General features: G+C 51.4%; 10 protein-coding genes across 10 annotated transcripts; 8 read left to right on the forward strand and 2 right to left on the reverse strand.

The window, feature by feature from the left end:
- Window positions 1-26: 26 nt before the first annotated feature.
- Window positions 27-1,934, forward strand: EDD37DRAFT_565944 (MFS drug transporter; the record flags this gene model as incomplete). Its single annotated transcript, XM_062814077.1, has 5 exons — window positions 27-195; window positions 255-1,123; window positions 1,179-1,500; window positions 1,556-1,698; window positions 1,752-1,934. The coding sequence occupies 5 exons, from the start codon at window positions 27-29 to the stop codon at window positions 1,932-1,934; spliced, it is 1,686 nt and encodes a 561-aa protein (XP_062669107.1).
- A 182-nt stretch (window positions 1,935-2,116) lies between these two features.
- Window positions 2,117-4,962, forward strand: EDD37DRAFT_463137 (fungal-specific transcription factor domain-containing protein). Its single transcript, XM_062812978.1, has 7 exons — window positions 2,117-2,356; window positions 2,435-2,459; window positions 2,517-2,847; window positions 2,901-3,353; window positions 3,417-3,555; window positions 3,608-4,051; window positions 4,103-4,962. Exons 1-7 carry the CDS (start codon window positions 2,328-2,330, stop codon window positions 4,872-4,874), a joined length of 2,193 nt encoding a protein of 730 aa, XP_062669108.1. The 5' UTR covers window positions 2,117-2,327; the 3' UTR covers window positions 4,875-4,962.
- Window positions 4,963-8,048: 3,086 nt separating this feature from the next.
- Window positions 8,049-10,114, forward strand: EDD37DRAFT_463198 (protein-serine/threonine kinase). The gene is made up of 3 exons (XM_062812979.1): window positions 8,049-8,161; window positions 8,216-9,703; window positions 9,752-10,114. Exons 2-3 carry the CDS (start codon window positions 8,282-8,284, stop codon window positions 9,881-9,883), a joined length of 1,554 nt encoding a protein of 517 aa, XP_062669109.1. The 5' UTR covers window positions 8,049-8,161; window positions 8,216-8,281; the 3' UTR covers window positions 9,884-10,114.
- On the reverse strand, window positions 9,973-12,089 carry EDD37DRAFT_682764 (centromere/microtubule binding protein CBF5; the record flags this gene model as incomplete). Its single annotated transcript, XM_062819813.1, has 3 exons — window positions 9,973-10,849; window positions 10,907-11,922; window positions 11,978-12,089. 3 exons carry the CDS (start codon window positions 12,087-12,089, stop codon window positions 10,463-10,465), a joined length of 1,515 nt encoding a protein of 504 aa, XP_062669110.1. The 3' UTR covers window positions 9,973-10,462.
- Window positions 12,090-12,138: 49 nt separating this feature from the next.
- Window positions 12,139-13,929, forward strand: EDD37DRAFT_463202 (Der1-like family-domain-containing protein). The gene is made up of 3 exons (XM_062812980.1): window positions 12,139-12,727; window positions 12,780-12,877; window positions 13,228-13,929. Exons 1-3 carry the CDS (start codon window positions 12,490-12,492, stop codon window positions 13,684-13,686), a joined length of 795 nt encoding a protein of 264 aa, XP_062669111.1. The 5' UTR covers window positions 12,139-12,489; the 3' UTR covers window positions 13,687-13,929.
- Window positions 13,930-15,514, forward strand: EDD37DRAFT_463203 (uncharacterized protein). Its single transcript, XM_062812981.1, has one exon. The coding sequence runs from the start codon at window positions 14,173-14,175 to the stop codon at window positions 15,307-15,309; it is 1,137 nt and encodes a 378-aa protein (XP_062669112.1). The 5' UTR covers window positions 13,930-14,172; the 3' UTR covers window positions 15,310-15,514.
- A 160-nt stretch (window positions 15,515-15,674) lies between these two features.
- On the forward strand, window positions 15,675-17,871 carry EDD37DRAFT_463376 (uncharacterized protein). Its single transcript, XM_062812984.1, has 2 exons — window positions 15,675-15,918; window positions 15,967-17,871. Exons 1-2 carry the CDS (start codon window positions 15,867-15,869, stop codon window positions 17,853-17,855), a joined length of 1,941 nt encoding a protein of 646 aa, XP_062669113.1. The 5' UTR covers window positions 15,675-15,866; the 3' UTR covers window positions 17,856-17,871.
- Window positions 17,824-19,895, reverse strand: EDD37DRAFT_463451 (cytochrome P450). Its single transcript, XM_062812986.1, has one exon. It carries the CDS (start codon window positions 19,556-19,558, stop codon window positions 17,888-17,890), a length of 1,671 nt encoding a protein of 556 aa, XP_062669114.1. The 5' UTR covers window positions 19,559-19,895; the 3' UTR covers window positions 17,824-17,887.
- Window position 19,896: 1 nt separating this feature from the next.
- Window positions 19,897-21,891, forward strand: EDD37DRAFT_463378 (salicylate hydroxylase). The gene is made up of 2 exons (XM_062812985.1): window positions 19,897-20,884; window positions 20,936-21,891. Exons 1-2 carry the CDS (start codon window positions 20,234-20,236, stop codon window positions 21,629-21,631), a joined length of 1,347 nt encoding a protein of 448 aa, XP_062669115.1. The 5' UTR covers window positions 19,897-20,233; the 3' UTR covers window positions 21,632-21,891.
- An 838-nt stretch (window positions 21,892-22,729) lies between these two features.
- Window positions 22,730-24,571, forward strand: EDD37DRAFT_565710 (serine/threonine kinase 16; the record flags this gene model as incomplete). The annotated part of the gene is made up of 4 exons (XM_062814067.1): window positions 22,730-23,260; window positions 23,316-23,859; window positions 23,913-24,447; window positions 24,496-24,571. The coding sequence occupies 4 exons, from the start codon at window positions 22,730-22,732 to the stop codon at window positions 24,569-24,571; spliced, it is 1,686 nt and encodes a 561-aa protein (XP_062669116.1).
- Window positions 24,572-25,218: the final 647 nt, after the last annotated feature.

Below are 25,218 nucleotides of genomic sequence, written 5' to 3' on the forward strand. Positions count from 1 at the left end.
AGAATACGAGCTGTGTCTGCGTGAAGATGAACAGCTTCCCTTCACCGAGCCTTGAAGAGGAGCAAAGTTTGGACCCTGCCAAAACCGGAGATCGAACTGACGAGACAACGCCGCTGCTTGAGCAGGATGTTCCCAAGATCTCGAAGGTGGTAGAGCCCTGGAGACCCGGTCCCGGGTTTATTTGGATCGAGGTCGGTATGTTTGATCTCCAGTCCTTCTGGGGGATGCTTCAATTTTGTCTAACGAATGTTCAGCCATCTTCTCAAATGTCTTCCTCTCTGGGTTCGATGGGACCATCACGGCCTCGACATATGCAGTAATTGGATCCGAATTCAATGCTGCCAACACAATTTCGTGGTTGACCACTTCCTATCTCATTACGAGCACGGCCTTTCAACCACTTTACGGTCGATTCTCGGACATCTTGGGGAGGAGAACATGCTTTTTCACCGCGACCATCACATTCTTGCTGGGATGCCTGGGTTGTGCGGTCGCTCCAGACGTAGTGTCCCTCAATATCGCGCGAGCCCTCACCGGCCTTGGAGGAGGTGGGCTGATGACAATGGCTACCATCATCAACTCAGACATGATTCCCTTCAAGGAGAGAGGGTTGTATCAAGCATGTCAAAACGTACTTCATGGATTCGGTTCGATTTGTGGAGCATCGTTGGGCGGTTTCATAGCCGACAGTATTGGCTGGCGGTGGTGCTTCTTGTGTCAAGTCCCGATATCGATCTTTGCCTTGGTGGTTGGCTACTTTGTTCTGGAAAGAGACATCCACGAAAAGCAAGCATTGGATCGATCTGTCGATGAAGAAGGGGTTTCCTTAGGAAAGCGACGGGGGGGGTCCAAGTGGGAGCAAATCGATCTCACCGGATCCATTCTGCTGGTGCTAGGTCTCTCAGCACAACTTGCAGCGATGAGCATGGGTGGAAACAACTATTCCTGGGCGGATTTTCGAGTCATTGCGGCAGTCGTCATCAGCGTCATCTTGCTCCTGGCTTTCGTGAGGGTTGAACTGCGGACGAGAGCCATCCCCATCATGCCCATGTCGATGCTAAGGGGAACCCTGGCAGTGTCCAATCTCATCAGCAACGTCTGCGTGGGCATGGTGGCATACTCTGTGAGTAACGGAACTCCGATGAACTCTGTAAGACAGGTATTGACTTTGCTCCTAGTTTCTGTTCATCATTCCATTGTTCTTCCAGGTCATTCTTCATGACACCCCCTCTCATGCTGGACTGCGACTAGTATTGCCATCACTTGCAACCCCAGTGGGCGGACTGTTGGCAGGTATTATCATGTCCCGTTGGGGTCGTCTCAGTGAGCTTGTTCGGCTGGGTTCTTTTTTCATGATGCTCGGAAACGGGCTCATGGCGTCCCTCAAGTACGAAGATGATGCCTGGAAATACCTGGTCTACCTATTCCCAGCCAATTTCGGTCAAGGAATGGCATACCCGGCGATCTTGTTTACCTTCCTGGCAGCATTTGATCACAGCCGTAAGCAATTTCCAAACAAGCTGATTGCAGGGTTTGTCATTGACACGTTTGACAGAACAAGCCGTCTCCACGTCGATTGTCTACCTATTCCGGTCTATGGGAACAGTTTGGGGAGTGGCTGCGTCCTCGACTCTGCTGCAAAATATTTTAGCGAGGGAGCTACCCTCTGCCCTCGCCGGAGTTCCGGATAAGGACCGTGTAAGCAGCCTGATGCTGTTCGTCTCTCTCGTGGACTGATGTTACCTTTACAGATCATTGACGAAATCCGCCATTCCGTGTCGGTATTACACACGTTACCTGATAGCGTGCAGTCGAGTGCTCGGCACGTCTACTACGAGGCACTGAAATATTGTTTTTGGGCAAATACCGCGGTGGCAGCCATTGCTCTCGTGTCAGCGATTTTTGCCCGAGGGAAAGGTCTTGATCGTGATTAGCATGGATGGAACAAGAGTGTAGACCAGGACGCCACGACTCGGAGTTCAAAAATGCCAAGGAAAAGCTCATGACGTCGATAGCCTTTCAATACACGTGATCGTGACTTCTGTGCCACGTGACCTTGCTGTATCGAGAAGCTTTGGAACAACCGTTCTCATTGGCTTCCTTTAAACTACGTCGGGGTTGCACTCCGTAGTGGGGGGATGTCGTGCTTGCTTATCGGTGTGTCGGTGACCACATCAGTGCCAGATGTCCTCGAAATTCGCACCGCCATCATCTTCTCTCCTTCGACACTGTTCCCGACCTGATGCCCCTTTCTTCTTTCGCATTGTGTCCAGGGTAAGAATTGTGCAATTTCAAGAGTCCTTTCGAGCACGAGTCTTGCTGATAACATGCATCGATCTGGGGAGAAAAGGATATCGTAAGTCACGTCAATTATCTAGCTCCTTCTTGAAAACGTCGAGCAGGCACTAACACTCTTTCTCCGCTCCGACCGCAGGTGCAAGCGATGTCAAACTCGTAAGGTATATGGCATCTTCCACTGGCTTCATGGTGTTTGATATTGACTGCCATCCACCCAGATCAAATGCTCTCGGACCACGCCCTGCCGCAGTTGCGCTGCTGCCGGAGTCAAGTGCGAATTTCGTGTGGACGACTGGAAGCGATTTCCCATCTCAGCAGAATATGTCTCTGCGCTCGAACGTAGGGCAACCACATTGGAACTATTGCTGTCAAGCATAAAGTCTTCGTCGGGCTTCGAACGAGATGCTATCATCGAGGGCATCGACCTCGACGACCACCTGCCACTCACAGATGCCAGCAATCAAGCCGGCCCTCGGTCGCAGTTCACGCTCGACATGAATGAATCAGTGAACCAATCTCTGGACGACTCCTGGATGAGCGATGAACATGGTATGGATATCTGGCTGGCCTTTGCCCTGGGGTGTACTGACGATTGACCCAAGGCGTGCCAGTATTTCATGGGCTAGGTAGTGCCTATAGCACAGGCCTCGTACGGCCCCGCAGATCGTGGCAAAAGCTTCGATCAATACCTAATGAGAAGATGTCCACGGTCCCGAGGGTTGTGTTTCGAGAATGCATCCAATTGTTCTTTGATTGGCAAATTCCATACTCCACCCTCGTGGACCGGAACGCTTTCATGCACGACTGGTCCTCTGGTTCAGAGTCTGGAAGTGATTTTTCTCCGCCTCTTTTGCACGCGATCTGTGCCCTTGGTGCTTTGATGTCACAGGACCAGAATATTAGGGCGCTGGCAGACCTCTTTGCGGCCGCTGCCAATGATGAGCTTTCTGTCGAATCATGCTGGGTCCCGCGACTTGCCACTTGCCAGGCTCTGTTACTGTGCGCAGTCTTTAACCTCGGTCATGGAGATAGCTCCAAGGCATGGATGAATTCGGGTATGTGACTCTCCTCTGATACTGACCCGTCAAGATGAACCACCTGAATTGATGCAATGATAGGTCTGGCCTTTCGCATGGCCCAAGACCTCGGCATTAACCGCCAATTAGGTCGGTATAGCTCAACATGCCAAACAGGTACGTCGCTCGATGACTTGGAGTCTCGGCGGCGTATGTCTTTAACCTTTGCTATATCCGATAAGTCCCCTATGATTACATTGAAGAAGTGGAAGATGTACTAAATCAATCTATAGAATGTTCAGCCTATTTTTCGGACGGTCACCCACCCTAGAAGAGGAGGATTTCGACACAGATCTCGACAGTGTAGCCTGTGGATCTGGTAATCCCAGTCTCACGCCCGAGTCGGATCTAGCCTCTTCCAAAGGACCGTACACATCGTCATGGTTGAATCAAACAAGCTCTGTTGCGGGAGGCCTCCCAGAAATGGACCAGTCTTTCGTCTCAACTGTCTTACTCGTCAAGCAAGCCGAGCTGAGCAACATCATTGCGGACATGCAGAGACAAATACTGTCTACGAGACGAAGACTGCTATATCGGCCGGACCACTGGTACGACGCTTTATACAACAAACTCAATGCCCGGCTGTGGCGCTGGCATGACTCTTTGCCAGGAGAGCTGCGGTGGAACCGATGGAGTTCCAATCTTGAGATGGTCGACCCCAGCCTCTCCCCTCTTCAGTATGTATTGTCTATGGTACGGTCCAAGATAGTCAACTCACAAAAGTATAGCATGCTGTTCCAAACCACGAGACTCATCCTGAACAAATCGATATTGACCCGCTACAAGCACAAAGCGCTGTCATTTCAGAATCCACCTGACATTATCATGGAGGCTTTGAGATTGTGTGACGCATCGATCGAGACGATTGTCGGCATCATTCGTCGCTTCGGCGCACAACATTCATTGCAAAATGCTCCGTTTGTGTTCGTTCATGGTGCTATTGTCGCCGCTGATGTGACACTATCACTGTCCTCGTGGCGACGAGCAGATGGAGGCGGTGAACACAGTCCGAGGATCCCCGACCCAGACACAGTGCTGCCAGTACTCGAATCCACACTGGCGGACCTGTCCTCTGCCTGGAGCATCGCCCACGACGCTCGCAATGAATTGCGGAAGGTTATGGATCAACTATCGAGCTCGCCGCAGATGAACGATTTGTGGATCCCACCGACCGGCCCCCCTGGAGGTGATGGTGCACACACTGCGCTCACACACATAAGTGACAGTACAGTGTCGACCACGTTCCCTTCGACATATCCATCTACATCGGGTTTTGACTTTAGCTTTTCGGAATCCGGGACTGGCAGCATGGCTGCCGACACTGGTCAGTTCAGGCAGAGTGGCATAGCGCAAATGAACTTTGATGCTACGGCTTCGGTTGGTCTTAACCATATGGCCACTAACGAGCTCGGCGCAACAGGAGAACTGCTTGATGCTACCATCTTCCCATTCGAGATTTCCCAGCATGTGTACGGGCAGAATGGTCAGGCCATATATTGAATCAAAACAATTGGTAGATGGATAGTGTATCAAGTTTTATCAAGTTTACAGACCTGATCAGAAGCAAGCAGCATAGAGAGCGTCAGTGTACGCAGCTCCCCGTCCAAAATGACTGCGTCTGTGGCGTCGATTGTGGCGTTGTAAGCCCAGGACTCACGATTGAGAGCCAAGCACAATGCAAACCAGAGAGCTACTTGGTTATGCGAGAGGATGGCTGGGCTTCTTCATCAATGTCCAGTTTCACAAGAATATCGAAAGTAATCCTCGGACGGGAAGGGCTCCTGAGAAGACCATCCTGCCAATCATGACTTTAAAGGGAATGGTGGATTGGCAGTTGGATGCTCGGCTTGCAAGGATGTAGTTTGAAGTGACGGTGTCTTTCACTTGTGTGTCGACTTGGACGAATATTCGAAGGGACATTCTGTCTCTTCTTCCGCATCTCGCCCTCAATCAACAGAACACGGTCTCTTTGTTGTCTCGCAGTAGAACATAGGCGAGGGTCCGGATTTCGGCCACCTTCTTACGCTGCTCGACGCCAGGGAGCCGATCGGAAGTATAGCAGAGATGCAGAATGTACCCGATGCACTCTTCATTGTTCGACGGTTGTTGCTTCTTGGCTGTCGTACGGAATATTTTGTTGCTGCAGATAATCGAGGTCAATGACCTGTAGGGTGGCGGCCCGACCCGGTAGAAACCATGCTCATCATGCAACGCCGATCCGAAGCCTGCAACACATCGCGACACGGATTGTCTATGTTGACACAACCACCAAGTAATGGTCCAGTATGAAGTCATTGACGGCATATGGATATAGGCATACTGCCGACTTTCACATGCTGCGAAGCTGAAAAAATGCATGGTGTTTCACAGAAAAGTGTGCATGCAGCTGCTCGCGTGTCCCCAGGGCACTCCGATTTGTGCCACGACAGTATGCAGGTAATCCATGTAGATGCAGGCCAAGGACGGTACTTCGAATATCGATACTACTGTTCACTCGTGCTCGAATGATTGGTATTCTTCGTGCCAGCTACGTCCATATTGTAGACATATCGAGCCGAATGCATACCGCATGGGGGACTGCACCATGGTGCAACGTAGAAATTTGTCAGTCTTGGACCGGGCAGATGGACCGGTCAAGCCAGCGGATGTGAGCAATCTTTTCGCACTTTACTCAGATGGATCTTGGAACGTGAGTCCTAGGTATTCGAGATCGTTTTGCCATGGGCGAACTAATGCAAGAGAACATGCGAGGTGTGTTCTGTCTTACCTGAGGGGCATGTAGAACCGGTCCTGGCCGAACGTACTTGCCCAGCTGGAACGGTGAACGACCAATGGATTGAGATGGAGCACGCGATTCGCGTTGTGGTAACGTCTGTAATGCGAAAGCGGCTACTGCCTCTTCCCCCGCGCGACTCGTTTCGGTCCAAAATCGCGAACCGTGATGAAGGAATACGACAAAGCTGGCACGAGATGCATAAATCGGAATTCTAACCTGTGGTTCGATGACGTTGAAGTGGAATGTTACCGCACATCATGTTGACCCCTCGTCCCATGTGTGGTTCCGTCTTACCGGACATCAGAGCAATAGGCTTGGCCGTGCCACATTCGATATTCGTGATGTTATAAGTATGCCGTGCAACATGAGAAATCGACAGTGCATGTCCGATTGGACGTCCAAATGATGATCGATGAGCGGCCAAGAGCACATGTCTTGGGTATAGGGTAGAAAGAGGACGTCAACGATACTTGGAAGAGTCTGTTTCACCAAAAATGTGATGTTCAGATGGGAACAAAGGCCAGCGCATGCAGAAGATGGATCTGATAGTTTGTAAGCAGGGGCTTGGTATAGGATGTCGAGTACGAGCGGTGTAGGACATGGAAAGGGAGTAAGGGCTCGGGATGACTGCTCGGCAACTTTGAGGAGAGGTGACTACAGCTCTAGACCAGGACAGAGCAGGAGTGGCCATGGCACGGTTCACCGCATTCGGAAGCCCACATCGTAGCATATGACGGAGATATAGTCATTGCTCGGAAGTTACTGTTTGGTGAGGGCCCAAGTTTGTCGTAGGTGACCACAGATAGAGTCATCAAGAATGGGATGAAAGCGACGTCTTGCCTAGCATCAGAAGCATTGACAAGAACGCTAAGCTCTTATGGCTTTTGCTTATATTTGATGCTCGATTCAGAGTGTGATTTGACAGGTGAAGAAGACAACAAGAAGGTGACGATGGCAATGTCATGGGAGACAGTGAATTAGCCGGATAGGGGTCCTTACACTGACAGCACCAAAATCGTTTGCCTAATTACTGCCTGGAAGAATACTTGGAAACAGTCAATCAATCAATCAATCAATCAGTGAATGCAGCAATCAAATTCGATTCCATATACTCTTGATCAGAATCACATAATATTGCCCTCATCCCAGGCTATGCCAGGTCAGTAACTGCTTACCTTACCTGGTATTCTCGCCATTGTCACTGTAAATATTTTTATTTAGGCTTTGCACCATCCCTAGAAGCACTAACAAAAGCCACCTAGAAAATCGAGCATCACCCTGAACAGTGAAAAATCATTTCTTATATCACTTGGGATCAAACAGAATTTTCACTCGACACACCATCAGTCATCGCCTCTCTCTGACTGATCTATGTGATATTACAGTCCTCATAAGCAAGCAGAGGAAGCAAGAAAGAACCGGAAACAAAATCCACCATTCAGAAAACAAACGATTCTTTACAGCACCCACATCATTCCACCCTGCAAGCTGTGCCGCATATTGCAATTGCCCTTTGGGTGTATTATTCAGCCAAAAAGTCCGTCTCTGAAAATCTGCGCCCGGCCCCCCATCGCCGCTCCCCTCTTGCCCTCCAAAGGCAGCCGAGGCCTCGCCCATTTCTCCCCCTCCCCGACTTTTTGGGCACGGCACCTGCACCCAGAGCACAGCCACCGGGATCAAAGCACACGAATCGACCCAAAAACCCACCTGTTCGCCCATCTGCCTGGAGAACGGAGGAAAAAGCACCCTCGAGAGGACCTGACTCCTGACCTACTGATCTTTGATCGCAAATCCTTTGCTGCTTCCATCATAAGGTCACTCGTGCCGCCTGCCACACTTCTCCTTCTTCCTCAAAACAAACCTCTCGCCACAAGTCGACATCTCATCTTTACACCATCCTTTTCATCCCTACAAACGAAATCGATACCTCGAATCAACAGAAGGAGAGAAAGAAAAGACTTGCTGGGGCGTCTCGCGTCATCCTCCAAGATTTAAATACCGCACCATTCCTGTACCACCAAGCATTGCATACGCTACCTTATCTACGCCCACTAAACGCCCAAAGATACCGTAGGGCACCCTGCCCAAACGACACCAACCCTCCCCACCTGTGCCTTTCGCGCCCATTCACATGAATCGACCATCGCCAACTCTCCAGCTTCCTCAGCCAACTTCATCACTGTCAATACCCCCGTCGCCCGTTTCTCAAGATGATGCGTCTTCGGTAACACGACTGGCAGAGGACACGGCGCACCTTTCGGTGAATGGTACAGCCGTGCCTGCCGCGCCTATCCCTGCGCGCACCCAGTCCACAACAGCTGTGCCGTCAAAGAAGCCCAAGATGACGCACCGCCTGACGCGCATGTTTTCTCGCACCGAGCAGAAAGACATCGACGCTGCCAAAGCAGAACTCATAAGGGATCTTTCCTCGCCCGATGGTCGTCCTGACAGTGCCAACGGTCATCGGCCTTCCAGCGCGAGAACTGCGTCGGCTGATCAAAAGGACAACAAAAAGATGGCCTTGTTACACACAGCCCAGAAAAAGAATGAACCTCCTGCTGATCCATCGGCCTATGGACAACACAAGCGATTTGAGATGGAAGAGGATGGCACCCACGCACATTACCTCAAATCCGCGAAACGCCAGGAAAAGTTGTCTGATATGCTCCGGGAAATGCTAGGAGGCAAAAAGAAGGACCCTGATGGAGACCAGCAACTCTCCCTGATGTCGTCCTGGGTGGACCAACTTAGATCGGAAAAAGATAGCCTAGCAGGCGACAAAAAAGGAGGTCCCAATGCCTCTGCCAACCTGGTCGAGAAGTATGGCAAATGTCAAGAAATCGTCGGCCGTGGCGCTTTCGGCATCGTCAGAATATCTCACAAACCAGATCCCGGTAGTGCTGCTGGCGAGCAGCTTTACGCCGTCAAGGAATTCCGTCGCCGGCCACAAGAAACTTCGAAAAAGTACCAAAAACGACTCACGAGCGAATTCTGCATATCATCGTCTCTCCGTCATCCCAATATCATCCACACCCTCGATCTCCTTCAAGATTCTAAGGGAGATTACTGCGAAGTCATGGAGTACTGTGCCGGTGGTGATCTATACACCCTGATTTTGGCTGCTGGACAACTTCAAGTCCTAGAAGCTGACTGCTTCTTCAAGCAGTATATGCGTGGCGTGGAGTATATGCACGAAATGGGCGTTGCTCACCGTGATCTGAAACCTGAAAATCTGCTCCTTACTACGCACGGCGCCCTGAAGATTACGGATTTCGGAAATGGCGAGTGTTTCCGAATGGCTTGGGAAAAAGAAGCCCATATGACTGCCGGACTTTGCGGAAGTGCTCCTTACATCGCACCTGAAGAATACCAAGGCGGCGAATTTGACCCTCGAGCCGTGGATGTCTGGGCTTGTGGTGTCATTTACATGGCTATGAGGACTGGCCGCCATCTATGGAGGGTTGCTCGTAAAGAAGAAGATGAATTCTATGAGCGATATCTCGAGGGCAGAAGAGATGAAGATGGCTATGCCCCAATAGAGACGTTGCACAGGGTCAGTGTCATTGTTTTCTATCTCGATCAACAACTAACATATTCTTAGGCACGCTGTAGGAACGTCATATACTCGATCCTCGACCCCAACCCTGGCCGTCGTATCACCGCCTCTCAGGTCCTGAAGTCTGAATGGGGCCGAGAGATCAAAGTTTGCAAGGCAGGCGAGGAGGGCTATTAGCCTGGTCGCCTGTTTGGACGCCTTCTACGACGTGGCGATGCCCATGTGTCGCCTTCATGAGCATGATTTCACGAAGCGATGATGTATTTCTCTGGCTGGAAAGGCTATGACAGATGAGGTTCTTGAGCACGCACCTCTCTAGCGCGATCGCTCACCATAAACCGCGGACATTGGGAGGATAGCGATTGAAACGATGTACCGACTATGTCAATGAATCAATAAGGCACCATATCGTCCTGTATGAGGATGCTGCCACCTTGATCACATTATGTGCCCTGGATGACTTCCAGGAGTTCCTTCAATCGAGGCCTTGTAGCGACATCTTGTTGACGTCGATCTTCGTGGAATCGCAGAGCATAAGATGAATATTCACATTTTTACATCAACATGAGCCCATAGCCCATTTTTGCCCTGCTCGCCGTATTAAAGCACAGCACATAGAGTAGACACACAGAATGCAGCTATTGCATCGTTGACGTTGGAGTACAACACCACCACAGCACTCCTAGGCCTACCCCGTTGGACCTGAACGCCGCCCGAAGCTCAATACGTGCAAGACAAGCAGTAGCGTGAGTATGCCTAGTCACTATCATCGTCATCCTCAGCCTTACTTGCACCACTCTTGCGCTTTTCCTTTTTCTCCTTCTTCTCCTTTTTCCTGCGCTTGCGCTCGGCGCGCTCCTCGGGCGTCTCGCCTTCGTGTTTCTCCTTTTTGCGCTTCTTGTCCTTCTCTTTCGGGCCGAGGGACGCCGCGTCGCCATTGGTGTGCTCCACTGCGGTAGCGGTGTCGTCGAGGTCCATGCTGTCTCCCGTTTCACCGTTGGGGGCGATGGGTGGCGCAGACAGAACGTCGGACCTGCTGGTCTTTTCCGCGACTGGTGCCCCGTCGACAGTCAGTGGGGCGTTGTAGTCTGTGTATTCGGACGCCCATTTTGCGGGAGTGGCTTCGTTAGGACGGCCGTATTTCTGTGGGTGGTCAGTCAGTCTCAAGATTGTTTATGGGGGTGAAAGGGAGGGTCTTACATCAAGTTTTCCATCGGACTTCATCTTCTTCTTCTCCAGGGCGACAGGACCCATGCCCCATCTACGTGGGTAGAGGTCTCGCTCCATGATACATCGCTTGACTTTGGCTACAACGCCGTGGTCGCAGGTCGACAGCTCGACCGTGGACATTTGCGCGATACCTAGAGCGATGGCTTCACCCTTGGTGGTCATCAGGACGACTTCTTCGTGGACCTCAATGCCGGCTTCGAAACGCAGAAGACCCGGAATCATGAGCTTGGCACCGTAGCAGACTGCGTTGACAGCACTGTCCTTGACCACGATCCTCTTGTATGTCGTGAGCAGGCTTTCTAGGGGTGAAATGACCTTGCGTAGATATGCTTCGTCTCGGTTGTTGTCATGCATGTATTGTGCGTCGAGCACATCATGCAGTGTGACCATGCCATCGCCTTCGGCCATTGCACCACTCCTCACTCTTCGCAGCTCCTGCATATGCGCACCGACACCCAGAAGGAGACCCAAGTGTACACAGAGTGTTCGGATATATGTGCCAGCTTCGCAGCTCACCCAGAAGACAGCGAGGTGACGGTCATTGTCAAATTCGTAGAGCTTGCTTTCGTGGATGGTTCGGATACGTAGTTGTCTTTTGACGGCAGAGATCAATGGAGGTCGTTGGAACAAAGCACCGGTCAAGGTCTCGAGTGCTCGAGCGAACTGCGCTTCACCTCCAGGAAGTTTGTCGTGTAATCTGATCACACACACGTATTCCTTTCCGGCACCTTGTTGTGATTTGACCAGACGAGTCGCACGGTCTATACAGACGATAAGACAACCTGTGACTTTGGGATCGAGTGTGCCGCTGTGACCAGTCTTTTCTACACGCAGGATGCGCTTGACCCATGCCACAACTTCGTGACTGGATGGATTTGAGGGCTTGTCGAGGTTGATGACACCGGAGGAGATGTAGGATTTCAGATCGCGTTTTAGGGGCGTGCAGCCGACGGGTATGGGAGTGAAATGTCCAGTTCGGACGAGTACTGTTACAGCAAGGTTAGTCCTTAGTGTGCGCACAGCTCATATCTGGAAACTGACGCTTGTCATAGTTCTTGAGTAGCAATGGCCATTCTGATGTCGGGATTACAGATGTGACGTTTTCTGGCTTGATGGCATAGTCAACCTCCTCAGCGTTCTCGACCTTGGCCATGGTTGGCGAAAGGTGTGGCCGGCGACGCTGCTCGGCCTTCAGAGCTGGAAGAGTCGACGACGGATGTAGTCCGACCGTCGATGAGTACTAGGAGACCACCACGAATAAGGGTGGAATACAGCACCCAGGAAGAAAGGCGTACAACACAAACAGATTAATTGATCTTGCGACAATATTGCTGGACGCTCAGAAAAACTTCTTTGGCAAGATGCGGAGGCTTCGAATTTCGAAGAGCGCACTAACCAGTTATGTACTAGTGCCTCATCGCTCTTGGCGGTCTCCACCGACTGCATCTTTTCATTTCTTTGAGCCATCGACAGCGTGTTCAATATGAACCTTTCTTTATAGCTTTCATCACGACATCTCCCTCCAGTGCTTGACTTTCTGCGCATCTATCAAGATGAGCGGTGGTGGTGTAGACATTATGGACCGCTTCTGGAGTGCTCCTCCTGTGAGCAGGACCATTGTCGCAGCCATGTTTGTCGAATCTGCCCTTGTCCATTCAGGTCTCGTCAATGGCATGCGGGTGGTTTTCTACACGCCTTCGATATTCAAGTTTCCACCAGAGTTATGGCGGATTCTGTCATCGTTCCTGCTGACCGGCGGTGGACTTTCGTTCCTTTTCGACCTATATTTCAGTAAGTCGTTCATCACGCGACCTTCTCGACAGACATGCTGACAAACCTCCAGTGTTTACATATGCTTCGGGTTTGGAGCTCACCTCTTCGAGATTCAGTCAGCCGGGTGATTTCTTCACTTACGTTCTCTTCTTAGCCACCGTCATTCTGGTATGTATAAGTCGTGCAATGTTCAATATTCCCTTCCATGCTACGTTACGTTTTTCCCTGTTTTGTTTTTTGGCACCTCACATATCTGCCCGCCCAGCTCTTTTAGAAAGGATAGCTGTATCGGTTCCGGAGATGAGGAAGATAACCCCCGTGGCACATATGGATCTATCATTCGCAAAACAATCTGTCAAGGTTCATATGCGGTGCGGGCATGGTGGTGGCTCTATTGAGAAAGCTTTCGTGATTCACCAATTTACGCACGGCGGTTAGAGCTTCCTACATCTCAACAATTGAACATGTTTTGTTTCACCAAATCAGTGTCTAGTACGGTCTAGCTGACTCTGGTGCAGGTCGTTGGCGGCTTTATCCTGAAGTCGATGGTCTTTACACAAGCTCTACTCCTCGGATTCATCTACACCTACGCCCAGGACAACCGCGGCAAGAAGGCACATTTCATCATTGTGCAAATTCCAGTCGAAATTCTCCCGTGGGCTACGCTAGTATTCAGCTTGGTCATGGGCGGACCCCAAGCAGCTCTGCAACAGGGTGTTGGTCTAGTCGCAGCACATCTTTATGACTTCTTGACGAGACTGTACCCTACCTTCCAAGGTGGCAGGAATTACATTCAGACGCCCGCCGCGATCAAGCGGTATTTTGGTGCCAACCGAAGTGCCTTCACCAACAAAGGCTACGGTACCAGCTTTAGACCAGGACAACCTGAGCCTCAACAACAAAGTAGAGGATGGACCAGCGGCTTTTCTGGTGCTTGGGGTGGCAGAGGCGCAGGGAGAAGATTGGGCGGTGATTGAATTCTTTTGGTCCCAGGGAATATCCTGCAACATGTACAACAGAAACCCATTACGACGAACATGAATGAAAAGATACCCAAGCATCAATGAAACCACGAATTCCAAATCTGCATATCAACGACTCTCTGTTTCTAGATAATGACGACGCCTCCGGGATTCTTCGATACTCCCTATTCCTGCCAAGCCAAACCTCACAGCCTTGGCCCTTTGAGTATGGAACATATCCGGCGTCAAAGATTCTATCCACAGCCTTGCCTCCTAGGCCTCCCACAAGTTTCAAACATGTTTCGTCTTACGGGTCCAGCCATTCCGAACAACCCTTCCCTGTTGAATACTGTGATTGATCCGGCTACGCAGATGCTGGCACAAACTTTGCACCACCAGCTACGAGTCTGGGGTGTGTTCGTCTCGAAGTATACTCGAACGTCCATTGACGCGTAAGCTTCACGGCCGACTCTACGGAAGTCGCCAGCCTCACATCGCCTGATGCTTGCCAATGTTTGCTCTCCTTTCTCTTGCAGGCCAGATCCCGTGCGTACGACTGAGCACTTCAGGATTTGGAAGGCTCGATGCGGAACCCGTAAGAGAAAAGTGGTGCACGAGTCTCATGTCCTGGAGAGACCAACGGTCATCACAATGTCGAATACAGAATTATTCACCATGAAGTCTCTATATCAGACCCCGTCTTCCCGTTGTTCTTCAGACCGTTCACAACTCGCAGCATCCACGCCATCTTCTTCCCTTTGCATTGCATTCAGGCCGGCCCTACCCATTCATTTCACTCAACATCTTGCATTCATTTCCGTAGGTTTGACGTACATTACAACTGCTCAGCACAGGCACACAAGTTGTCCCTTCTTTACACCACCAGATATCAACATGGCCCGGCTTGCCACTCTCCTTCTCGGCGCTTCGCTGCTTATCTCCCCCCAGGTCCTCGCCTCCACCTTCCAACCCAGCAACCTGGCGTCGTTGGCCCTATCGGCGAGTATTCTTACGCCAGTCATCAATGCCTACGTCGTCACGGTGCCCCACGGCTATAAACGCGACAACACTCTTGAAGCTCGGAAGAAAGACAACAAGAAGACCTCCACCGCAGCCAGCAATTCGACCGATGACGCAGCCATCGCTGCCGCCGACGCAGCTGCTGCCACCGCCAACGCAACTTCCGCCGCTGCCAATGTGACAGACCCCACAGCTGTTGCATCGAGCTGCGTGGCTGCCGCCATGACTGCCGCACTCAATACGACGTCAGCGGTCGACAACACCACCGCCACAGCTATAGCAAGTGCATGTGGAGCAACTGCAGATGATGTAGCTGCAGCAGCCAATGCCACCGCCTCTCTCGTCAGCAACACGACTTCGACCACAAACACAACTACCACTTCGAAACACCACAAGAACAAGGGGGCCAGCACTACTACCACTACAAAGAACAAGAACAAGAACGCCAACGCCAACACCGCAAACGCCGCGTCCGGAGGAAACAATATTCTTGGTGAAGTCACTTCGATTATCGAAGGCATTCTGCGGAAGAGGGAGCCAGCACCAGTCGGCGCGCCGGCCAAGGACAATGTTGTCCGAAGAACATGGTCGCCAGATTACCATGCCAAGGCGTTCTAGGTGACCTCTAGCATGGATTTGATCCGCATGTCACTCTTTTGGTCGTTGGAGATCAGCAATAGATGGTACTATCAGGCGTAGTAGTGGTTAGTATGCCTACTGACAGGCACTGGAATGGATCAAGGGTTGCATATATAAAACTCTGCTACGATCGCCCATATGAATGGGATAAAAGTATAGAACAATAAAAAGAAAATGGAAAGGCACTGACTGGTAGAACACACATCATGTTCGTGGGTCATGCTGCAACTATTGACAGTGACTCGTGTCATTGCCTCATCTCTTCCATTTGTTTGTTCGTACAACCCAGTGTTTCGAGATAGATGTAACATGGGTTGTAAGTGAAACGTTTAATGCGGCCCACGGCCAACAATGTGGAAGACGCGGGGCAGGCGAATATTATCCCACGAAATCGACACCAAGAAACGTGATTCGATTGTATGACTTCATTGTTGACTGCCTTCGAACTCCGCAGTCTTTCTACGATTTTTGTGGCACACAACCTGCACGACAGACTTTGAAAGTTCTCGACTACAGCAGATCACTGTCAATACAGCATGGAGGGCAAGACGGAGGAGACAAATCCACTCCTCCGACGTCCTCTTTATGGTGGTTCTCCCTCTCATGGTCCTAGGTGGTTTGGCTGACTTGCGACAGTCTACGATCTACCTCCTGAACTACTCTTTACTCTTTCCCTCGCTGGCGTCGATCAGACAAAGACAGAAGATGGCGAAGATCAAAACGTAACAACAGAGCGACAAAATGTGAACGAGGATGGTATCGCGACTTCGGCGTCATGTTCTTTGTGTAAAGTGTCATTCAACAACGTCCAAGACCAGAGACAGCACGTCAAGTCCGATTTCCACCGGTACAACCTGAAATTGAGCATAAAAGAACAACCTCCGATAGACGAAGCCACTTTCATACGAATGATAGGCGACCTCGACGAATCACTATCTGGTTCAGACTCCGACGAGTCGGACGAGGAGGAAGCTGAAGGCAAACCAGGAGACACAACCCTAAGTGCGCTTCTGAGGAGGCAGGCGAAGATATCCGGGCAGGACCATGGAAATCCAACCAGCACGAAACCGAAAGGCTTCGGAAATGCGCCACTCCTGTGGATGACGAGTCCAATGGTTGGAGATGATGCCGGGTTGGGTGTCTACAGAGCGATTCTGTCGAATGAAGAGCAAGAAGTTGCGCCGACGTCGTTAGTAGACATCATCAAACGAAAGCAGCTGAAACCCACTATGGCGAAACAAAGTGGGAAAGCGCAAGGAAATTCTACACAGTCTGGGGTCAACGAGCCACATTTCTTCCTATGCATGATTGGTGGCGGACACTTCGCGGCGATGATCGTCTCGCTTATACCAGAACTGAGAAAGGGTCCTGGGGGCGTGGAAGAACGTCATGCCGTGGTAAAAGCACACAAGACGTTCCATCGGTACACCACGAGACGGAAACAGGGTGGTTCTCAATCTGCAAATGACAATGCAAAAGGCAATGCACATTCAGCGGGATCCTCAATACGACGGTACAACGAAGCAGCTCTAGAAGTTGATATCAGAAATGTTCTCTCGGAATGGAAAAACATGATTGACACTTCTGAACTGCTTTTCATTCGGGCGACAGGATCTACGAACCGAAGAACGTTGTTTGGACCATATGACGGTCAAGTCCTACGCAGCAACGACAAGAGGATTCGAGGCTTTCCCTTCAGCACCCGTCGTGCGACACAAGCCGAACTGCTCCGGTCATTCCAGGAACTCACGAGAGTGAAGGTTGGCAAGTTGACCAAACCAGTGGAAGAGAAGACCCCAGCAGAGAAGGCTGCACCCAAAGAGCAAAAGCCAAAACCGGCAGCACCGAAGCTCAGTAAAGAGGACGAGGCGGCGCAACTACACACATCACAATTACAAGCACTGATACGACGGTCCAAGGCTCCAGGTGTCCTCTTGTACTTGTCCAAGAATGAGCTCTCGCCAGATTTCTCCTTCTACCCTGCAGCGGAGCATCATCACGCTCCGACTCCGCTCCATCTATCCGCGTCAACCAACTCTCCTGCACTCGTTCTGGCACTTCTCACGAAAGCCAAGGCAGACCCAACGATCACGAACGGCGATGGAAAGACTGCCTACGAGATCGCAGGCGATACGAAGACCAGGGACACTTTCCGCGTCGCGAGACAACAAATAGGTGAAAATACCTTTGAATGGACAAAAACACATATTCCTTCGCCACTAAGTCAGGACGAAGCCGATGCGAAGGCCAAGCAAGAAAAAGCAGCCCATGATGCAGCCGAGGCTCAGCGCAGGAAAGCTGATCTCGAGCATATCCGGCAGGAAGAAGAGAAGAAGAACGTCGGACGGATCGAACGAAAAGCCGGTACGGGCAAGACGCTCGCTGCCGCAATTGAGAAGACGGGGTCAGAAAAGCGCGAAGAAGAAATGAGAGGATTAACGCCAGAGATGAGAATGCGTCTGGAACGAGAACGAAGAGCACGAGCTGCCGAGGAGAGAATGAAGCGTATGCAAGGTGCAAAGTAGCTTTGAATACAACTATTTCAGCGGATGGGAGTCTAGACGACAATCTCATGCTCCTTGAACAGGGGGAAATTCTTTGTCAGAAAACCTTGTGCATCCTCAAATTCCGCGCTCAGCACCTCTTCGTGACGTTGACTTCGGATCGTAATCTCGCATTTATACGGATTCGGCCGGATATTGAATCCATCCGTATAATCGTACGTGTCATACACCACACCTTTGAGCGGTTTGATGTCGAAGCACCAGAGCATTCGCGCCAATGCAATGAACAGGTTCGCGTTCGCGAGGTCTGCGCCAGGACATATTCGACGACCCCATCCGAAGCTGCTGTGGCCTAGTTTACTTGGATGTTGTAAACGTCCTTTCTCCCGCACCGTACCCTGGACATACTTCGCAGGTAGATATGATAGCGTCTGGGGGTCAACGTCCAGAAATCGTAAAGGGTTGAAGTTATCCGGGTTAGGATAGTAGTCCTCATGTCTGTTGATGGCCCATGAATTTCCTAGGATATTCGTGCCAGAGGGGATATAGTATCCGTTATATGTGTCGGGCTCGCTACTCGCGTGCGGTGTACCGCCTAGGACAGCGACGGGGCGCCAGCGGAGGACTTCCTTGCACAATGCCCGAATATATGGTAGAGAGGACTCGTCGGTATAATTGGGGAGACGATCGGTTCCGATCACGGCGTCGAGTTCGGCGTGCGCGGCCTCAACGACATCCTGGTTCGTGATTAGGCCGAGGATTGAAGAGCAGAGTGTGCTGGCTGTGGTGTCGGCCCCGGCGCCGAAAATGCTTGCTGGTAAGGTTGCGAAGTCGCGGTCGCGGAGGAGTGCGAAATTGGATGGGTCGGCGTCGCGGGCTTCGAGAAGGTGTTTGGCAAGACTGTTGGGGAGGGGTGCGGCGCCGGGATGTTTGGCGTTCTCCATGTCCTCGCGGACGTATTGAAGGAGTTGGGCGTTGGCGGCTGCTTCTTCCAACCCCCAAGATTTGACTTCGCGCTTCCATGGCGCGAGTGCGTCCGGGATGCGTGCGAGCATGGGGAATGACTCGGCGAGATACCGGCCTGGCACGTTCGTTGCGGCGGCGCGGTGCATCATCTTGAGACGTTGTCTGATGATAGGCGACTGGAGGCTGTCGACGCGGTGACCGTACGCGATGGTAAACACTATGCTAGCGGTCATGCGGTCGAGATGGGGTTCAAAGTGTTGGGGGTCTTGTAGGAGGTGGTAGCACAGACGCGTCGCCTCGGCTTCTTGGACGGGGCGGTAGTTCAGCAGGACTCGCGGTGTCAAGGCTGAATGTAATGCTTTGCGCCTCACCAGCCATTCTTTGCCGTAGGGCTTGACGAGGATGGCGGCTCCGTCCCAGAGAAGTTCGCCCATGACCACGAAGCGTGGACGTGAAGAGTACTTGTTGGACCGCTTTTCGAGCAGCTCGACGGCCACGGTGGGATCGGAGATGATGATTGTTGGTCGTCGGCCGAACCATAATGTGTAGATTGGCCCGTAGGTTTTGGACCATTCTTGGAACTGGATCCAGGGGTGTTTAGTTGAGATGTCGAATTTGTTGCCGACGAAAGGGAGTGGTCTTGGACCTGGAGGCATTCGTCGCCATAGTATCACATCGTGAACCACGACGCCGAGGAGTATCAGGAGGGCCACCCCGGTGAGACCTGTCCAGAAGAGGAAGAACGTCGACCACGCCATTGGAGTGCCTGGGCTGTAAGTTCTTCCTAGATCTATCCTTCAAACAGCCGTCGGCGAGGAGCTGGTGATGATTACAGTGAGTAGTTCGACATTGAAAGTCGTTGAACAACTGCCCGACATGATCTTGCTACAACGGCTTACAGATCATGGCCCGTCGGCACAGGATCACCTAGATTGAGGAGAAGTGAGGAGTCGAATCTGCTCGACATCATTGCCGACCACACATAGCCAATCGACGACAGCCGAAAGGACAGGATCACAAATGATGTGTGGATGGATCGGCACTACCCCCCATCCCCCCCATCATGCTGTGCGGGTGCCGAAGTCAGGAGTTCGTGGAGCGAAAGTCACAAGGCGGAAAAAGCCCATTTCTGGTTATTCCAACCTCATTTAATAAACTCTGTCGGCAGTCGTGTGGTTTGATGTGCCGGCCATGGAAGATATCTTGAACTCGGGAGTCAACAAGAACGTTTGAAAGCTGGTTGAGTTTGACGAAGGCTGAAATTGTGGTCCTGTGATCGTCAACGTGGCAACAACAGACTTGGTGAACACGAACCCAAGGTAGACTTCGAACCGTGATCATCTTGGAAAGCTTGTTCAAAGAGCCATTCTTTTGCTCGCTGGTCTTTCAAAGGCATTTCGCAAGCGGCACCAAGCATCTCGAAAGTCATAAACATGCCGGAGTTAGCAAAGCTGCCACCTTCGGGTATCAAGGTGCTTATAGTCGGAGCAGGGTTTGGTGGTTTATGCGCCGCCATTGAATGCAATCGGAAAGGCCATGAAGTCATACTATTGGAAAAGGTCAAACAGCTCAAGCCTCTAGGGGATGTCATCAGTTTCTCCTCAAACTCGGGTCACATATTCGAGAGATGGGAGGGTGTAGTTGACGAGCTCGACCCCATCGTCCATAAAAGCACTGGACTGGATTTCCACGACTGGATGGGCAACTTCGCGACTCGACAGCAATGGGGGGATGAGAAGCAATGGGGACGACGCATAAACGGACATAGAGGCCAGATCCATGACGTGGTGTACAAACATGCCAAAGCGAGAGGTGTTGATATTCGACTTGGTCAAACTGTCACCGATTATTTCGAGACCGATACCGAGGCAGGTGTTGTTTCAAATGGTGAGAAAGTGGTCGCAGATTGTGTCTTTGCTGCAGAGGGTGTCAAGTCTGCTGGCAGGAAGATTGTGTTGGGTACCGAGGATCCGCCAAAGCCGTCAGGCTATGCTGTTTATCGCTCATGGTTTGACTCGGACGAGCTTGCTAAGAATGAGAGGACAAAGCACCTCGTTATAAACGGTGACACGCATACTGGATGGGTAAGAGGTTGACACCGACCCATTCCACGGATCAAGGTTAATCTGTTTTAGATTGGCGAAGACAAGCACTTTCTGGCTGCGTCAGTGAAGAACGGAAAGGAGTTCAGCTGGGTGTTGACACACAAGGACGATGGTGATATCGAGGAAGACTGGCAGTTCCCGGGAAACAAGGATGAGGTGAAGAAACACTTGGCCGGTTGGGCGCCGGTAGTCCACGACATTGTCGATGCAACTCCCCCCGACCGACTCGTCGATTACAAGCTGGTCTTCCGAGATCCATTACCGACCTTCATATCACCAAAGGCTCGCATCTGTCTCATCGGCGATGCTGCACATCCATTCTTACCGACATCGATCCAGGGAGCCAGTCAGTCGATGGAAGACGGAGTGACGTTAGCCATCACTCTGCAGAAGGCAGGCAAAGCGGATGTTCCTCTCGCTATCCGGGCATATGAGGCTATCCGGTATGGACGTGTTCACCGAGCTCAGATGACGGGTGTAACAACGCGAGAACAGTGGCACAAAGCTGACTGGAATGAGATATGGAAAGATGTCACAGTGTTGCACCTGAAGAGAGAAGCATGGTTGTTGGACTTCGATGCCGAAACTCACGCGTACGAAGTGGTTGATGATGTTTTGAAGGATTTGAGGCAAGGCAAACCTGTCAAGACTGAGACCCCACCTGAGTCTGAACAGAAGAGTGGCATTCAGACGGTGATAGCCACAGAGGTTGACCAACTAGCATGAAATGTGAGTCGTAGAGAATAAAACCCAATGTTGTAATATGAACGGCAGGCAGCCTTGTCACTGGTTCGGGAACTCGGGGCCAGGCCATCAACTCAGAATTGCTTCAATGTTCGAAGTACCATGCTGCGTGTAGATCTCAACATCTCCTCCAAATTGCGCATAGACGACGTCTCTGGCCATCTCGCCATGTATGCGAGCATCCTAGCCACAAGCGAACCGGGCCTGGCTCGGTTGGAATAGATTTCGCGACTAGGTTGCTCGCATCTTCCTGATTTGGTGTCGACGTCCATGGCTAGCCCATCAATAGTCGAGTCAACCAGGGGTTCTTGATCCCTCCAACTCTTTGACTTTCGCCAATGTCGGTTTAGACAGGCATGATGCTGCTTCAGATATCACCTGCACTGAGGCGAGATCTCGGCCATGCGAGCATCTTCAACTGCCGGGCATGCCCCATGCAGCGCCTCACGGAAGATGCACCTGGGGTTCCCGGACGACACGGATAAATGCCCCTGCTGAGTGATGCGCTGTTCGATCATACGGAGCCCTCCACCTCCTATTCGTCTAAACTTGGGGTTGACTGGGAATCTGGGGCATGTCGAGCTGGGGCTTTTCCTCCCACACCATCTTGTTTTCGGCATAGCTGTCATCCAGTGGGACAGTTCCGAGTTGCCTTTCTCCTTTCAAACCCCAAAAGTCGTTGCTCATGATCACAACCTATAGGGAAGTGTGCTGTGTGGCTGCAAAACGCGTGGGAACTCCAGTATACGGAGTTACTCCATTTTGTATGGCGGAGCCCCATGCTCCCAGGCAAAGCCCCGTGTAACTGTCAAAGAGCTCTTGGCTATTGACAGTAGTGCTGCACGAACAAGTGCGGAAGCTTGCTCCGCTCTTCAGCATCTATTGAATTGTTTTAACAGTCATCGTTGCCCCTTCAAAAGGATTGCTCTGGATACTTGGACCTCAGGAGCTCAGCTGCAGCGCCGTCTAAAAAGCTGTAAGATCTCGGCTTATCAAGAGATAGCTTGGGGTTGATACTACCGACCTCTTCTTCATCCTTTAGTCCTTTGACACATACACCCTCGGGGGTATTCAGCAAAGATGCCTTTCGGAATCGTCGACTGCAAAAAGCTGGAAGTCGTTCCTGGCACTTCGTTCATGAGTGACCAGGAAGACCTTCCACCCGAGTATTCAGCAGTACCTCGAGAGCTTCTCAAGCATGGAACGGGGCGGTTCTCGCATCTTATCTTGATTCCTCAACCATCCGACTCTCCGAATGATCCTCTCAACTGGCCACAATGGAAAAAGGACATGATTCTGATCATCGTTGGTCTCTCGGCGGCCGTCGTTGGTGCATTCGGTCCCATGCTTGGTCCTGGTTTTGTCGAAATATCCGCGCAACTCAACATCACGGTCAATGTTTTGTCTCAGTCCACGGCCTGGTTGATCCTCACTATTGGTCTTGGTCTGTTCATCACGAACCCGCTGGCCAAGCTGTATGGAAAGAGACCCATCTACATTCTTGCCATCGTCATCATGTTCGCATGCAGCGTCTGGGGAGCGGAGGCCACCAACTATAGCTCGTTCCTGGCTAGCAGAATTATATCGGGTATTGGAATGGCTCCGTATGAGGTAAGCTTGCTGTCCTGAAGAACGCCTGCAGGACGTGGACTGACTCCCTGCATAGGTCCTTGTCCAATGTACTATCGGCGATCTGTACTTTGTGCATGAACGCGCCACCCGCATTGCCGTCTGGAATTTGTTCCTACTCACCGGTATCGCTGGCGGAGGTCTCGTGTCTGGATACATTATCCAATACGATGGCTACAAATGGACGTTCGGAGTCTGCGCCATCTTCTTTGGCGTCTTGATGCTTGCCGTGCTGTTCTTGGTTCCAGAAACCTCCTATCGCCGCGATGCGGTCGTGGTTGTCCCCATTCAAGACACAGTGGTCGGTGACGCAGAGAAAGCGGGAACACAACACGTTCACATGGGGTTGGCTCATGAGCACGACACATCTCAAGCACATGGCGAGAAAGACAAGCACCTCTCGTACTCTGTCACACGCGGGTCAGCCGAGGAGAAGCACACGTACATGCAATCACTGCGCATCTTCACCGGCCGCTACAGTTATGCCCCGATGTTCAAGATCTTTACTCGTCCTGTGATATTGTTCTTCTATCCCGCAGTCTTCTGGGGATTCTTGGTGTACGGAACCACCTTGACCTGGAGTGAGTAGTTTTATGCCGAAGCTTTGGCGCTGGATACTGACTCGGGCTTACAGTTGTCGTCTTCAGTGTCGTTAATGGTGTCATCTTTGTCGCTCCTCCCTACAACTTCACGGTTTCGCAGGTCGGATTGATCAGCTTGTCGCCGTTCATCCTGACCTTGCTGGGAGAAGTCATCTCTGGACCATTGAATGATTGGATCTGCGTCTACTTGACCAAGAGGAACAAGGGTATTTACGAGCCAGAGTTCCGTCTCGTGCTCATGACTGTGGTTGCAGTTTTGGGCACGGTCGGGTTCTTTGGCTTTGGAGCAACTGTCCACTACCAGACTCACTGGTCCGGTCCTGTCTTGACGTTCGGCCTGGCGAACATGAGTCTTGCTTTTGCATCGACCTGCGTGTTCGGCTATGTGATCGACTCATACCCGAAGTTGAACGAGGAGGCTTTCGTGGCCATCAATGCGCGAAACCTGTTGACGTTTGGACTCACTTATTTCGTCAACAGCTGGTTGGCGCAATCTGGCGCATTGAAGGTGTTCTGCGTCCTGGGAGCCTTGTTTCTATTCGTGTGCTTCTTGACAGTCCCATTATGGTAAGATTTATCCCTCGACTGGAAGAGATTATGCTGACTTTATTCCAGGATTTTCGGCAAGAGGGTTCGATCGTGGATTGGACGGAATGCGTGGCTGCAGGCGTACATGAACGACGACTTCTAAGTTGAGAGTGATCGTATGGGATGCATGCCGGTCTTGGGAAGAATTTGGAAGCAGCTGACACTGGTGTGTATACGGATTTCTTGTTTGGGAGATACGAGTGTTGGTCCGTTCAGCCGTGCTCGTCAGAGGATCGATCTTGGTGCATGTGGGCGTCCAATCGTGAATAACCTGGGGGCACTATTTCGAGGACTGTCTGCTCCGCCACTCGATCGGCGAGTGTAGATCGTATGGGGCCGAGCAGAAGTCAGGCAGCTTCGTATCGCAGAGGGTCGTTATTGAGATCAAAGATGCAATTTCAGGCCTCCTCTTCTGGCGTCAATCTCCGATGATATCTTCCATCGAGTAGATGATGACAGCATCTTTTCCGTTTTATTGAAATCTTCGTCGCAGGAACTCGTCGCAGGAACAAAGTGAAAAGGAGATAAATGCGTGAACCTTCCGCCCAAATGCGGCAGTGCGCCCAGAGTAGATACCTAGGTCTCTAACTTAGGTAATATTGGCAGAGGGGTAAGAGCCAATAAAAGCTGCCTGGGGACCTGCATCAAGCCCGAAGATTATAATTGAGGGACCCGGATCTGCTGGTATCCGGCCTGGCAAAGTTACCGACTACACGATCCCCATCATTGTACTCCGTACACACAGAGATT

Source organism: Exophiala viscosa (genome assembly GCF_022695815.1).
Source record: "Exophiala viscosa unplaced genomic scaffold EDD37scaffold_7, whole genome shotgun sequence".
Lineage (NCBI taxonomy): Eukaryota > Fungi > Ascomycota > Eurotiomycetes > Chaetothyriales > Herpotrichiellaceae > Exophiala > Exophiala viscosa.